Source organism: Varanus komodoensis, unplaced genomic scaffold (assembly GCF_004798865.1).
Source record: "Varanus komodoensis strain SLA01 unplaced genomic scaffold, ASM479886v1 scaffold1, whole genome shotgun sequence".
NCBI classification, from domain to species: domain Eukaryota; kingdom Metazoa; phylum Chordata; class Lepidosauria; order Squamata; family Varanidae; genus Varanus; species Varanus komodoensis.
In genome coordinates this window covers 116898879-116914980 of record NW_025335268.1, presented here as the reverse complement: position 1 = coordinate 116914980, position 16102 = coordinate 116898879, and the positions used below count along the sequence as shown (strand labels likewise).

At 41.3% G+C, this 16102-nt stretch overlaps 1 protein-coding gene across 1 annotated transcript; it reads left to right on the top strand.

Annotated features, from left to right (window-relative positions):
• The first annotated feature begins 319 nt into the window (after positions 1-319).
• BEST4 (bestrophin 4) lies at positions 320-15790 on the top strand. Its single transcript, XM_044431654.1, has 9 exons — positions 320-524; positions 2699-2793; positions 6323-6556; positions 7575-7729; positions 8378-8455; positions 11375-11524; positions 12931-13011; positions 13706-13860; positions 15379-15790. The coding sequence occupies exons 1-9, from the start codon at positions 373-375 to the stop codon at positions 15788-15790; spliced, it is 1512 nt and encodes a 503-aa protein (XP_044287589.1). The 5' UTR covers positions 320-372.
• The last annotated feature ends 312 nt before the right edge of the window (positions 15791-16102 follow it).

The following is a 16102-nucleotide window of genomic DNA, read 5'->3' as shown; positions in this document are numbered from 1 at the left end:
AAAAAGCTTTCTAAGCTTTTGCAGCAAAAGGCTTAGCAAAAATAGCATTTCTCGTGCTATATGATAGAAAGATAATAATCAACAATCCTTGCAGAACAGTTTCCTCAGGTTTTAACATCCCAGAATCATCCCTAGAAAAGGGTTATGCTTCTGTATGGCCTGATGTGCCTGATCTTGGAAGCTAAGCATGGTCAGCCATTGTTAGAATCTGCATTGGATGGAATGAGTCCTGCACTGAGGAGGGGGTTGGACTTGATGATTTTCTAGGCCTCTTTCACCTGTATGATTCTATGATGTGATATTTTCCACCTTTGCACATAGTCTTCCTTGTTGTCTCAGCTTGTGCCTGCATGGGGTGCAGACAAGGCAGCCATGACAGTCTCCTATACCTTGAAAGTGGCCAATGCACGCTTTGGGGGCTTCTCCAAGTTGCTCTTCCGCTGGAAAGGGAGCATCTACAAGCTGCTTTACAAGGAGTTTCTTGTCTTCATCTTTCTCTATGCAGCTCTCAGTATCTTCTACCGGTGAGTTGAAAACACAACCCGTAAGTTAAAACAATTAGGCTCACATCGCAAGACTGTGCACCCTGGGACTTTGCACACAGCCCTCTGCTAATGGTCTTCACTGTAAGCAGAACTATCTGTTATCTGCAACTCTGCCTAAGGGCTTCATCCTGCCTGCAGATATTGCCCACCCCATCTGCTACCTTCTAAGGTGCCTCTAGGAGGTGGGGCTCTGAAGCCAGGCCTACCCACTGGAGAAATCCCTGCTAGAATAATACTGTGGATGGGAGAATGCCAGTGGGGTTGCAACCCATGTGGCACCTCCCCTGTTGGGGCTACTGAGAGGACACTGGAGGAGCATTCCTCCTTAAGATTATGAAAAGAAGTTCAAAAACTTGTGGGCCATGTTCCATGAGGTGCATGAAGGGGGGGGGAGCTCAGGTCAATTCCAGTTTTCTTGCAGTATACAGTAATCCTTTCTACCATATGTTTCGGTATTTATTTATTAAATGTATATCCCGCTTTATTTCTGCTTGTAAGGGATGTGAGGTGGTTTACATTATCCTCCTCCTCTCCATTTTTATCCTCACAACAACCATGTGAGTTAGAATACGGTGAGAGACCATTGTTTCATTCCATTGTACTGGCCCATTGTTTCCTTTTACCCAAGTTCTCTTATTCACCCCAAATGATAGACAAGGTTCCAGTCTTTATCCACAGCCATTCAGAGGCTTCAAGCAACAGGGTTCATTCCCAAAACGTATTCACATCTTATCTCCCTAGCCTTCTTGAGGGTAGAAGTACATTTTGCCTTGTCAGGGGGTGCAGAACTCTTTTAGCTTGAAGGCCAAATTCCACTTCAGGGAAGCTTTCAGGAGACACATTTCAGCAGGGGGCAGGATAGAAAGCAAGAGGAGTGGGGCCCAAACACCAAAAATATCAGCATATTTTTGCTTGAAGTCTCACAACCATTTCAACCTTTTACAGTGGGGGTGGGGGTTGGATAAAAGCTGGGAAACCTTCAGGGGAACAGGGTGAGGCTAGGGCAAAAGACTGGGCCTCTGGACTTGAGGACAAGCACATCCTGCCATGTTTACTGAGATGACAGGAATGTGGGCATGAGGCACTTGTGAGAGAAAATCCCTGGGAGGGAGGGAGAGGCTTTACTTCACTCCCCACCTCACCTTGATGTTATTTGCCCTATTTTTTATTTACTAGATTTATATTCTTTTCACTGTATATTCAAAAATTCATACAATCTGCATTTTAAAAAACTCTGAAAGTGGCTTGGCTTACCCCTTCTTTTAGAGCCTTTCAAGGGATTGTGGTGGGGCCAGGGAATGAAGGTGTGTTCAGAATGGCCTTTGGGGGAGAACTGGTAAGGAGGAGATTTTTGCACCCTCATCTCTGCATTAATACAAGGGAAACACAGGACTGCCCTCTGTTGTAATCTGTAGTTCTGCTGTAATATTTTAACTCTTCAAGTGGCAACAAGGTAATAACACAAATGCTTACTGCCAGAGATGTCTGCATTGTTTTGGCAGGTAATTATTTGAGGTCTCCAACCCACTTCCAAGGAGTTCAGATTAGCTGAAATGCTAGGCTTAAGTAGATGGACTGGAAGCTGCAGATGACTCTTTCCTCATGGTGTTAAAGGCATCCAGAGATCACTTTTGCTGTAACTGGCTCCTGAGTGGATCTGTTCAGCTGGACTCATCCATGGGCAGGAAGTATTAGGAGAAAGAGGGAATTTGAGCTATTATACAGGCAAATCCCTGTTTAGTCCATGCCACTCTGTCTTCCATTGAATTGTAGTTGTTAACAGTACATGTTCAATCTCCACAAATTTCATTAAAATTGATCTGTTAAAAAAAAAAAAAAAAGCAACTTCTGGTTTTGGATTCACAGCCACTAAGCACAGATAGAATCCTAATTTCTCTCATAGATATGCTTTGGAAGGGTGGAAAGTATTCCTTGTTTCACTTTTAACTTCCCTAGTTGTAAGCATAGCAAACAGTAAAGTAACTATTCTATTTCTTGGGTATTTTTGCCTTCATCAATGCCTAGTTTATGGCACTCTGCCAACCTCTAGTGGTAATGCTATGTTATAGCAGGGCTCAGCTTGTGTTCTTGTTTAATAAAATAAAAATGCATACACACCATGCTACAATTAAAATCTGATACTCTTTCCCCAGGCACCTTCTGAATAAGGAGCAAAAAGATCTTTTTGATAAAGTGGCTCGGTTCTGCAACAGGTCTACTGAGCGCATCCCCTTGTCTTTTGTCCTTGGTATGGTTTATCTACATGCTCTTGATTGTATGCCTTTCCACAGTTTGTTGCTTGCTTGATGTATTTGGCTCAGAGGGAATGGTATGCACTGGATAAAAACCCCTGTACTTGCTCAGATCCTAACTTCCTGTCAGGAAGGTCATAACTTGGTGGCAGAGCCAATGCATGCTTTTCATGCAGAAGGTCCCAGTTTCACTCTCCAGCATCTCCACTAAGAGGGGTTAGAGGGTAGGAAAAGGGAAAGACCACACTCTGCCGGAGACCTTGGAAATCTACTGCCAGTCAGAGTGGATAATAAAAGGCTATGTGGGAAAATCATCTGAGGTGGTATCAGATACCTGCCTTGGAAATGGGATCTTAGAAGCCCTATACCAAAGCTAAACATTGCAAACAAGTGGTGAAAACAGTATTATTTCTCCGTGGATTTTCTATCTGGCATTTCCAGTTCAAGGACAGGCAAATCATGTACAAGCAAATCAAAGCATGGACTGAACTGTCAGCTAGCCAAGACTGGAACCTGAGAAAACCTGGATCCTTCTAATAGAAATGGAAATGTTTTTGCACATGCATTTTAATCATATCTGCACCCTTCCATGAGTAAATGTGCAACATACCCTACTTGGGCTTACATACCTGTTTGAAATCTAGTGAGCCTAGCTTTACTTTGGTCCTGTTCAGGCATGCCAGCCCGGTACATTGGAATGAAAAGAAAAGAACCATCAGAATTATGACATTCTCAAATACAGTCTTCTCTGTTGCAATGCATCAGCTTTCTCCAAACAACTAAGAAATAATTTAGATAGAACTGTGGATCACATTTCAGCACAGAGCTCAGGAGTGATAGTTTCCAGCAATCCCAGCTCTTAACTACACTAAGCACTCCGTTTTTATAATTTCCTCCAAAAGCTGGGAGGAGAATCCTGGAATCTTTGTTTTCAGATTCCTTTCCAGTTCTCCATCCCTCTAAATGCCATTTCCATTCCACAGATGGAAAGAAAACGCAGGGATCTTGGGTCCTTGCCCATGTTCTCCTCTACCTCAAACTCACTAGATCCCACCCTGCCCCACCTCCATTCCTCTGAAGCAGAGAGTGAATCCTACAGAATAGTCTGAGATTGCAAATCTTCACTGTGATCCATTCTGCTTCTCTCCTTTAATTTCTTGGTCCATGCTTCCATATAATCTCTGGACAGAAGGGGAAGTTCTGTATACTCAGAGAAGGGATGACTGAAGAGGAAGAGGTAGTGCTTGCTATAAGAAGGAAAAAGAAGTGTAGGAGTAGAAAGTGGATAATTAAAATTTAAAGGGAAGTGGCCATATAGCAGGTAAGAGAATATATGTCTAAATGATGTTTAGCTACTCTAGCAAAAACTCAAAAAAAAAAAAAAAGAAAAGAAAAGAAAAGAAAACCAATTTACCTAGGGAGGTTGTGAGCTGTCCCAATCTAACGACATTCAAGTGGCAATTGGACAGCCATCTGTCAGGGATGCTTTAGTTTGTGGTCCTGCATTGAGCAGGGGGTTGGACTTGAAGGCCTCTTCCAGCTCTACTATTCTATGATTCATGCTGGATGCTTCAGTATAAATGGACTGTTAGTTTAGCCCATAATTATTTCAATTTATATGCTGCTACACTAGCTCATAGCTGAGTTCTCTGTGCAGCTTACAACAATTAAAACAACAAAACATTCTAAAATCAATAACACTAAATCATTGATAACATGCCCAAAATATAAAAAACATAATCCAACAAAATTAAAATATTACATAAAAACCATGAATAAAATAATTTAAACTAAAATCAACTATAAACCAGGAATAGGGTCAATTAAAATCAAATTACCTTTAAATCTATTACAATAGCTGGAGAAGAGTGATGTATTTACCTTGTGATGAAATAATAACAGCAATGGCACCAGGTGCACTTCTCTGGGGTGCCTATTTCAGAGGTGGGTTGCAACCAATGAGAAGGCCCTTCTTCTAGCCACCATCCCTCTCACCTCCCTGAGTGAAAAGGACCTATTCACTTGATCATAAGTGAAACTCTTTCTTTCCTGATGGAGGAAATAATTTACTGGCTGCTGGGTTTAATCTGTTTTTGAAACTGTTTTGCAAAGCTTCCTCTAAGGTCATCTAGTTCTTCTATCTGAACAGTCTGGAGTCATCTGGTTTTAGTTTGTTTTTCCTAGAGTTAAGAAATAAAATCATTGTGAACAATGATTTTATGGGCAGGTCTGTTGCTTTGTGGAGAAGCCCACAGAATGCTATTAGAAAGCAGGAAGCAGACTGTTTTCTTGGGAAATCTGCAACAGCAGGGGAAAACTCCTGTTTGTTTAAGAAAGTTTGAGGGTTTTACTTGTGCAAACATTGATAAGAACAAATGTTGGATTTGTCCCCATCATTCCCTGCCAAAATCCCTGACTATTTTTAAAAAATAAATTTGCACTCCCATGGGACTTCTTTTGGTGGGGGATATTTTTTGGCTTCACCGATCTAAAAAAGTGTGGTTATTTCTCACTGAAGCAAGAAAGTGTTGCTAGAAAAGAGAGATTTCAATGGATAAAGTTTACAGCTTGTTGAAAATTATGTCATCCAACCCTAAGCACCTTGACAATTTCACAGAGAAATGGTACCCATGCAGAATATTTGAAAGATTTTTGGGAATAGCAGGTAATATCTAACTATATACCTTTGCACTGGATAACAAAATTGTTTATTTACTGAATAGAAAATAGCTAGCTCTATGCTACATGGTATATTAGATAATTTGCTACCAAGTGATGAATGTAAGCAAGAAACAGAGTTTCATAAATCTCAATTTTTAACTTTGTAACTGTTTTGCTATTTTTTTTTCTCTTCTGTAAAATGTATTATAAAACATTAAAGCCCCCAAAAGATTTTAAAATAAAAATAAGGTTTTTCTTCTCTTATGAGATACTGCAGGCAAAGTACAGCCTGCATGTAGTCTGTGCTACCTTGAAATAAAAAATGGAACTAAAGAAGCTAAATTCAATCCCAGCAGTGATTGGTAGCATTATAGTTTGAAACAGATGGTTTTGCTTTTTTTCTCCTTTTCAGGGGGCAGAGAGACTGCAGTCCATGGATGGGTATAGGTAGTTGTGGGGTGAATGTGGCCACCAGATCCCAGAGCACTGCCCACTCCTATTATATAGAGGCCAATAATGAGGGAGGTGTTGAGGTGCAGAGGTACGTAGAGCACAGAGAAGTTCCTGGGTTCAATCTCCAGGCAGGGCTAGGAAAAATCTTCAGCCTAAAAACCTGAGGAGCTGCTACTAGTCAGTGTTGACAAAACTGAGCTAGATGGACCATTGCTCTAACTTAGTATAAGGTATGATATGATGGTCCTAATGTATAAAAACATTAGTAATTAAAACCAGCTTCTGGAATTAAAATGAGCTGAACTTCACAGCTCCTAGTTTGGACATCCTCAGATTGTAGCAGTTCTTTTTGCGTGATTACCTTAAGATCCCATCTACCAACAGTTAATATCTTTTCTTCACATGAGGCAGGCTTCTATGTCACACTGATTGTGAACCGTTGGTGGGCCCAATATACCAGCATCCCATTGCCAGACCAACTGATGTGCGTCGTTTCCAGCAACGTGCATGGAAAGGATGAGAAGGGACGAATCTTGCGGCGCACGCTCATCCGTTATGCCAACTTGTCATCTGTCCTCATTCTGCGCTCAGTCAGCACCAGGGTGCTTAAGAGATTCCCCACTATGGACCATTTAGTGGAAGCTGGTGAGCTTGACTTGGGATGGACAGGAAGTTTGAGGGTGGAGAGAAGATCCTTCAGGGTGAGAGTGGATGAAACAGAGCTTCTCAACTTGGACAGCATGCCTCAGTTTTTTTATTGTATTTGTACATTTATATCCTACCTATCCTCTAAGGTGCCTGGCGCAGCATACACAATCCTCTTCCTCTCAATTTATCTTCACAACAAGCCTGTGAGGTAGGTTAAGCTGAGAATCAGTGATGGTCCAAAGTCAGCCAGTGAACTTCATGGCTGAAGAGGGGCTAGGAACTGGGTCTTCCCAGTGCCAGTCCGATGTTCTTACCATGAACCCACACTGGTTCAGCTGCCAATTAAAGCAACCATCAGGGACACATCTCTCTTAAGGTTTAATATTGCACAGACAGTCATAACATTATCATTCCTACACTTTGCTCCTTTTGTTTTGACTTGCTGATCTTTATTATTTCAAGCAGAAACTCCATAAATGCCACCATCCCCAAAGAATCTGAAACGCAAGTGTAGCCTCAGGGAATATTACCAGGGATGAGTCCACTGCTCCCTGAGAACAGCAGAATCTGTGCACACAGAGGTCATACTTCTTTTGATAAGCCATATTCCATGAAAATTCTAGGGGAGTTTATAGAATATATTTCAAATATATTCTACCTTTTAAGGCTTTTTGGAAGATAAGCTGGAATATGAATAGTAATAAATGAGGTTTGTGAAGGAAAGAGGCTAGGACAAATCAAAGGATAGGGAAAAGGCAAAACTTTCTCCCCTGCCATTTCTCCTATTTAATTCCCATGTCCCAAAGTGGCCTACTTTTTGGAAAAAGGATGCCATTCATATCCATTCATATTTAGCACTTTGTGCCTCAGGGCTGAGGGGACAGAGTGGCAGTGAAACATCCTCCAGTGTTGCTACTTCTTACTAAAGCCCAGCATTGCTGGTGGCTCCCTGATGATTTTCCCAGTTTCAAGAAGCAGGAGGCAAGTGGTTGATTTCCAGTTTTTCCTTTCCCAGGTTTTATGACACAGGATGAGTACAATAAGTTCGAAAGTCTCCACTCAGACTTCAACAAGTACTGGATCCCCTGTGTGTGGTTCACCAATCTAGCAGCCCAGGCACGGCGTGATGGAAGGATCCGGGATGATGTGGCACTCCGATTGCTCATGGATGTAAGCAGCAAGGATGGGGACAGTGGAGGGGCTTCCTAGCAGACAAGCCTAAACCAACCTGTTCCATGTTTTGCATCACCTGCCAGGATCAACTTAGTCCTAGGGTTTGGGTAATGGAAAACTTAAATCCAAGTACACTGAAGGATTTTTTGCTGTATGCATAGAAAAGGGACTTTTGCTTGGTGCCTCTAGCACTGTGACTTTTGCCATAAGGTAGTCTTTCCCAGATTAGTGCATTCCAGATGTTTTGGACTGTAATTTCTGATTATTGGTCATGATGGCTGGATTGCTGATGGTTGCTGAAACACCTGGAGAGCATAAGTTTGGGAAAGGCGGCTGAAAAAAATCACATCTATGCTACAGAAAGCAGCAGCTTATTCAGTTTCTTACCAACAAAAAATCAGTCTTCTCAGTTGGATCCAGATTTCATTATAACCACATATACCCATTAAAATGAACTGAATTAGCCACACACAAATTAAGTCCCACTGTTGTTAGCAAAGTCTACACTAATTATGAATAAAACTGGATCTAGCCTATTGACAGGTGGGAGAAAAAAGGATTGAGATTTCATCAAGTTACAGATATTCTAGAATCTAGCCAGAGGAATGTGCAAACCTTGAAAGAATGTGCCTTTCTCTATAAAAGGAGCTGAACCACTACCGCTCTAAATGCAGCATGCTTTTTCACTATGACTGGATCAGCATCCCGTTGGTATACACGCAGGTGAGTAAAGAGAACCTTGCATACTATGGCTATCATAATACTGAACTATCAACAGTAGACCAGGCTATGTAAAATCAATAGTCAACTGCCATTCAAAATGTCTGTGCATCACTACAGCACAATCTTATTGCAAGTGTTAGCTTTAAGGATCATCTTTTGTACTGCAGAAAAAAAGTAAATTTCTATCCTTCGTATCTTGGTGAAACGTATGAAAATGCACAGGCTTCCTTGGAGTATCTTATTTGATCTTCTAAGCCTACCATCACTACTTTAATTTTTTAAAAAAAAACCTGAGTAAATCAACAGAATCGTTGCCCTTCCTTCTGAATATTTCATACACCTGACTATCCTTTTTATGGACCCCTTCCACCTACCCTTGTTATATGTCCCTTGGCATTCCAGATCATACCTACTTCTGTGTGACTGAAACCTAGTTGGCAGAAACAGTAAACCCTTTTTATTTTCCCATTATTTTAAGGTTTGAGTCTGATTTTAATGTGGGGTTTTATTATATAGAAAATCAATTTAGATGCTGTGCTCCACTTTGTTTTATTGTAAGACTGACCTGAGACCATGGTAGTGGATGGTATATATAAGTTTTAAATAAACAAACAGTAAAGAAAGCAATAAACCTGGGTCAGGACCACATGATTGCCTGTAGCTACTAAATGCTCCTTCCTACATAAAATGCCCTGCACATAAGAACTAGCATATCAGGGGAAAAGATTTAATGCAGTTTTCTGTAATCTTATTGTCTGGGAACATACACCAAATTAGCTTCCACTTGCAGCCTTAAATGGTGCTGTTGAGAGAGAAGTTTGATACCTCCTGAGAGAACAGGTCAGAGTCTCAGAGAGACTGGCTTTCTCTTGGACACCAGTATCCTGATCTCAGCAGGGATGACTATATACCAAATGGAGCTCATCCAAGGCAAAGGTGGGTTTTGATGCCTTTTCTATTTGTTCAGCTTTTGAATAATTCAGTTTGCAACATTGCAGCTATAGCCCATTACACAATTTGCATGTATATGTAGCCTTGACATATGACAACATATGGAAGTCGATACCTTATCTGATAGCATGGGCACTGATGTTGGCAGTTTACTCACAAATTAACACACACCCCACCCACACGTTAATATGATGCTGACCATGCAAATCCCCAGTATTGATAATTGTATAGTAGCATCCTGAGTTCTGTAAGTGATGGATATTTACATAGCCAAGATGGCACTATCCACGCACTCCAGAGAGCTATCAGCAGGCTCAAGGGAACACCAAGGTTTGCAGAGTACAACCTCTTTCCAAGATACAATGAGGACTGAAGACAATCAGTGGCCATGGACAGCTAGCCAATTGTTGAGGGGTGGTCAATGGAAATTAAGAAAAAAGCAAGGACTGCAGAGATGGAACAGAGTAGAAGGGATTCCACACAAGAAACTCCAAGCTGCAACAGCTTAGTCCCACTTGTTTGTGCAATTCGTTTCAATTGTTAGACTGATAGCCTTGATAGCCCATGAGAGACATGCTCACACCCAGTCTACCCCAAGCCCAGCAATCTAGGTGGTCAGCTGGGTTAACCCTAAATCTGGCCCTGAACACAGGGAATCAACAATCTCACTCCAAAGCACATCAACTTGTATGCTGCTCATTTCCTTGTCCTTCCTCTTCATAGACTCATCATTTACTGTAAGCCCAGGCTGCTTACTGGCAGAGATATACTTCCCAGTTAGTACATCAGGGTCTTTCACTGGAAGAACATTCAGCTGACCCTGAAAATGATGGGGACCTTTCCAGGCAAAACCTAATCAAGTGACATGGTTTGTGATGCAAAAAGCTTGCAGCACCACATCCATAAAAAGCTAGTGGAGAAAAGTATAACCTTTTGTCTTTTTCTTAGATAAATTCACTCTTCACTTCTCACTATTTTTCTTGCCAGGCTAAATACAAAAGCAAGAGTAAACTTGACAATGTTGCCTTTCTTTTCTTATGTTGAGGACTACTAGTTGGTAGAGGAATAGGTCAGGTTTGAGGAAGACTGACAATCTAACTCCTTATATTTATGTTAACAACCAGGCTTCTGGTTTGCTTTGGGTAGGCAGAGAAACATAAGAAAAGCCTGAGCCACGGTGAAGAGTATCACATAGCTCATAGGCGAAGGCAAGTTTGCTCTTTGCTGCCTTGTCTCCCAAATATTTTAAAGAGGTATCAGTTTGAAAAAATAGAAACTCCCAATGCATATGACAAGGACTTCCTAATTGAAAGATGTCACAAAAACTACCCAGGTAAGTAGCCATACTACTATTGCAGTACCACCCAAAATAGACTTGTAGTATCTTAAAGACTGAGACCAATTATGGCCTAAGTCCACAAGTTTTAAGCCACAAGAAAGGTGATCTTTGGGGTGTCACAAAATTCCTTGCAAAAGTAGTATACAATGGCTGTTTATCATCGAAGTGAGCGACTCATAGGCCAGAGCATCCACAGAACCACCAAGTTGCTTACGCCTGCTTTATTGTCTCCCATATGGCAACCTAAATGTTACACCATCCTCTGCATTTGGAGAGCAACCCTATGCATATCTACTCCAAAGTAAGTTCCACTCTTTGTTATTGCCATGATTTCCAGCAAGGAACAAGCCTGACCTCTGGCTGGCTTTTTCTCAAGCAGCTGCACTTGTGACAGGAGTATTTCTTGCACATACTCAGTCCTACTGTTGAGACTGCACCAACACATTTCTCTTGGCCATTGTATCTACTGGGGAAGAAAGGTGGCAAGCTACTAACACATTACTTGTGCATTTGCTTGTGCATTTGGGCAACCCTTGCACAGGGCAGAAGAATGTGTTGCTGCAAAAAAACAAAACCTGCTAAGACCTCAGATGTACTAGTACTATACATTAACAGTGTTTTCTTTACAGGTGGTCACTATAGCAGTCTATTCTTTCTTTGCCTTCTGTGTGGTTGGGCATCAGTTCCTACAGTCCTCGGAGAAAGAAAATGAGCAGTTAGATATGTATGTGCCCCTGCCAACACTTCTGCAATTCTTCTTCTATGCTGGCTGGCTGAAGGTGAGAATTTTGGACCCTGTTCTTTAACCAGATGGTATGTGACTTGCATTTCATATCCTTAACTTATGAGACTGACTTGGCCATGGACACCCAGTAGGCATAACACCTAAATAGAAACTCAAGGCCAAGTCTCCCAAACCCAAGTTCCAGGTGCTGCTACGTCAGTGGTGGCGAACCCATGGCACGTGTGCCACAGCGGGCACACAGAGCCCTCTGTCAGCACACGAGCCAAGTCACCCAAGCATCGGATAACAGCGCACATAGGGGCCATGCACATGCTTGGAAAGGAGTAGCAGCACCAGGCGCTGATGTCACAAGCTGCAACTCATTAGCCACAACTCGTCTGAATTTTTGCATGGCTGGTTAGTGCACTGCCAAGGGGAGGGAGAAGGGAGGGGAGGGAGAAGGGGGAGGGAGGGAGGAATATATTTGCTTGGACTGGCTGTGAGTTTTAATACATTCATTTTTATTAACACAAGATTTTAGCTTTGAGTTCTCTTATGAAAAATTGGAATTTAATATCTAAGATTTAGCAGAGAGATGTTCCAATTAAGAGACTGAGATTCTTTTAATGTTGTATTGTCCCCCTGGCATTTTTGAGCCAAAGTGTGACAAATTATCAGCGTGCATACAACAGCAAAGATTACATTAATCATGCAAAAGCATGCCAAATACAAACTTTTACCTTTCAGTAAGAAGCTGTTTGTATCATTGAAAGCTCTGTTATTGTGTTTTTAAGACAAAAGATGTTAATATAGTTGTTTGTTCTAAACTAAAACCTCAGTGTTCAGGTTTTATTGCAGTGTTGGCACTTCGTGATAAATGAGTGGGTTTTGGGTTGCAGTTTGGGCACTCGGTCTCTAAAAGGTTCACCATCACTGTACTAGATGAAATATTTTTACCCTCTTACTGGACACTCACCCTAGTATATTTCTGGAGTCCCATTCATTCTTTGAACCAGACCAAGCAGATTCAGGGACTCACAAAGCTTTCACCCTCTAGTTATATCTGAAGGTTATTCGGCACAAATTTGCCAAATCAGTCGACCATCTGTTCCTTTTTGGGCATCGAGCATTCTATAGTAAAACTCTTTAACATTTTCAATGCTGCTTAACTACATCAAAATAATATGCTGTTATGCTTCTAGTTTGTAAACTATCTTGAGATCCATTTCAAATAGATGGAATAGAAATATTTTAAATGAATAAAATGCCACACAATCTTTCTTTCTTTCTGAGAGAATACCGTTTGCTATTAAGATATGCCAGACAAAACTATTAACAGCTAGATTCTGTGGGTGCATGTCAGATGTCCTCAACCTGATAAGCGTTACAAAAAGGCAGCTCATATTCTATCTGGAGCCATCATTTTCTTTCAAATATTAAGATGCCACACTCTTCCTATAGGTGGCAGAACAGATCATTAATCCCTTTGGAGAAGATGATGATGATTTTGAAACTAACAAACTCATAGACAGGAATTTCCAAGTAAGTTTTGTACAGAGAACTATGAAAGATATGACTTATGCCTGTCACAAGTTTTGCCTAGCATGCATATAAAATGTGAGTTTTTTAAAATGCAGCAAATTTCCTTATGACATTAATGTGAAAAAATGCAAGCCACAATTACTGAGAAATCTGGTAATGTTTTCTGACCCAATGTTTTCTGCATACGATCTGCTCCATTTTTGCCATTTTACTTTATTCCCAACTGTTTAAAAACTCACTCAAAAGCAGAATGAATTGTATGAAGAAAACATAGGTGACAGAATGTATCTTTTGAAAAATCCTATTCATTCTTTTAGCCATAGAACTGGGTGAACAGCACTTTATATGCAATGTTTCCTCTGCAACATTTCAAAAGGATCATATTCTATTTTCACCATTAAACTGCAACACCCTGCTGTGACATAATTTGCCTTCCTCATTTATTGGAACAGGGCTGAGCTGGTTACAATCCGATTTGATTCATCATTTCTCTTCTGAAAGCTTCATTTTGCTCCAAATCAGAAGAATGTTTTTTTTTTTTTAGTTGCACCTTATAGTTCTATTTATCATACTATTGAGGAAAAGAATTCTTTCGCTTCAGGACTTCTGCATTAAAGTCTGATCATCATTAAAGCAATTAGTAATCTTATTCAATCTCCTTTGATTCAAGAAATATTCCTTTTGCTCTGGTTAGGTGTCTCTACTTTCAGTGGATGACATGTATCAGAACTTACCTCCAACTGGAAAGGACAAATACTGGAATGAATCTACAGCTCAGCCCCCATATACAGTTGCCACAGTGGCAGAAACCTTGAAACCTTCCTTCATGGGATCCACTTTTGACATGAGGTAAGTTCCCCTGGCAAGTTAAATGAAGTTATGCAGACTAAGCAGGGAGCTGTAACCCACTCTGGAAAAGATGAGTCCACTAATTTTCTGACAGGCCTGTATTTAGCCCTGTCCACTCACCAAAATGGTTGGGAGGCCCCTGGGGCAGACCCGCAGGAGTGCAAGGGTTAAGAGTACAAGGGGCAATCCCATTGTTAGTGTGTAACTTTAGATGGAAAGCCCTCAGCTTTGACAAACCTTCTAATCCAATTGTTAACTTGTAGAGGAATGTTTCTGTACTACTAATCCGAGCCTGTGACATGTCCAGGAGCCAGAGACAGCAAACTATTTCCAGTTCAGCTTAAGCTATTTTCTAAAAATTCTAAAATACTATTTGGGAATCTTGGCCCAAGGTCCCACAAAACAGTTCAGGGACAAGGTTAGTTCTCTGTCTGAAGTTTGAGCTATTAGAAAACTTAATAAACAGCATCATTTGATACACAAAGAAGCACCAAGTAGCATATAGGTAGAAGCCACCCAATAAATGTTATATACAATTCTTAACCAAACACACTCATGCATAAGACAGGGGTGGAGAACTTGCTGAACATTAACTTCCATCAGCCCCAGCCAATAAGAATTATATTCCAACAGCTGTGGTGCTCTATGTTCTCCACCTTGGAAAAGGATGAGTTCTTTATGGACTAACAACTTATTTTAAGGGACAAACCAAAAAATGCAGTTTTTATAACAAAGCAAACAGGGCCAAATATTTTATCCCAGCTAATGCTACAAGTCCAACATACAGAATTAGGTGGATCCTACATGTTTCAGCAAAATATTTTATCCCGACCACCAAAAGAGAACCTTTAGCAGGCAACAGCAAGTTAAACACACCCCCTACTCAAGTTGTACCTCATGGGTCCTCAAACTATGGCCTGCAGGCTAGATTCAGCCTGCCATGCCCATTTATCTGGGAGCCTCAGAGGTTTTGGACCCACCTCACACACGCACCCCCTGCTAGCACCACCTTGCTGGCCTGTGCCCACCGCCGGCACCTTTCCATTGGCCCCGTTGAAAAACTTTTGACCCGTTGTACCTACTCCTGAAGAACTGCATACATTCCAATTTATCAGACTGTGTCCTCATAAATAGTTTTGCAGACACACCATGCAGGCTATTTGCCCGCAAAAGAATCAGAGTAACTAGTAACAAGCACAATAATGACTACAGGGTATAATTTAGTGCAAAAACAAGAGTGGTGTGTAAGTGGCCCATTGATCTTCCATCAAAGTCCCATCTAGATGTAAGCCAGGACAGTCTCCAGGGGAAACTATCTCAAGCACCTACTGTACTGAAACACAAAGGTCAAAATTCTATGCAAGTTCAGAAAGAGAAGGCCTACAACTTCAGCATGTCCCAGCCAGGCATAGAACCCATTTTATTGCTTCTGCAGGAATACTTGCTCTTTTGGGATGGAATACACAGCTGTAATCCAACATTTTAAGCTTACTTTACCTGGTCTCTCTCTCTGCATAGGATGAGTGATGATCCAGAGCACAGCCAACAAGTAGAAGCATCCCCCAGCCCAAGCCGCATCCAGACACCCCTCCTCACCCGCTTCTTCACCACAGCTGCCTCCCCTGCCATTAGCCTCAAAAATTTTGGTAAGGGTAGCCGCATCCAACACCAACTACTCCGCTTGAGGACTGAAGGTACCTTCTCCTCTGCCAGCCCCAACTTCTCCCGCAGGGAAGATCTAGAAGCAGTTGGTCGTATTGATGAGGAAGAGACGGAGGATGATGAAAGCAGGCTTAGTGAAGCCCATACCCCTGACTCCCAACACGGACTCCCCCATAAGCTTGGAAAAGCAGATACGCAGAAGGATGTGCCCCGTATCACAGTAGAGTCCCCAGATGACATCAGTACCACTGACCAGCCCTCCAGCTAAGCTCAGAAATAGCAGGGCCTTTTGTGCACTATGTACTGAGCATATGAAAGGTATCTGAAGATACATGCTCAATTCCACAACATACATGAGAAATATGCGAGAAATTTTGTATTTATATCTTATAATATAGAAACATGCACATGTCCCTTCATGTGTACACAAGATATAGTTGAAATGTGATGTTTCTAAATGATATACAATTATTTTTGTATACAAAGAAATGGGAAGTACTGGCCGGGTGTCACTTGTATACCTTATCACCATATGTTGATTTAGTATGCAATTGTCTTTTGTAAGGCACAAATAAAAAAC

Bases quoted from the DNA above. Each gene is read 5' to 3' on its own strand.
- BEST4 (XM_044431654.1), top strand. From the start codon at position 373: ATGACAGTCTCCTATACCTTGAAAGTGGCCAATGCACGCTTTGGGGGC. The intron at 2,794-6,322 runs GTATGGTTTATC...CACATGAGGCAG, and splicing joins CCCCTTGTCTTTTGTCCTTG to GCTTCTATGTCACACTGATT. The intron at 11,525-12,930 runs GTGAGAATTTTG...CTCTTCCTATAG, and splicing joins TCTATGCTGGCTGGCTGAAG to GTGGCAGAACAGATCATTAA.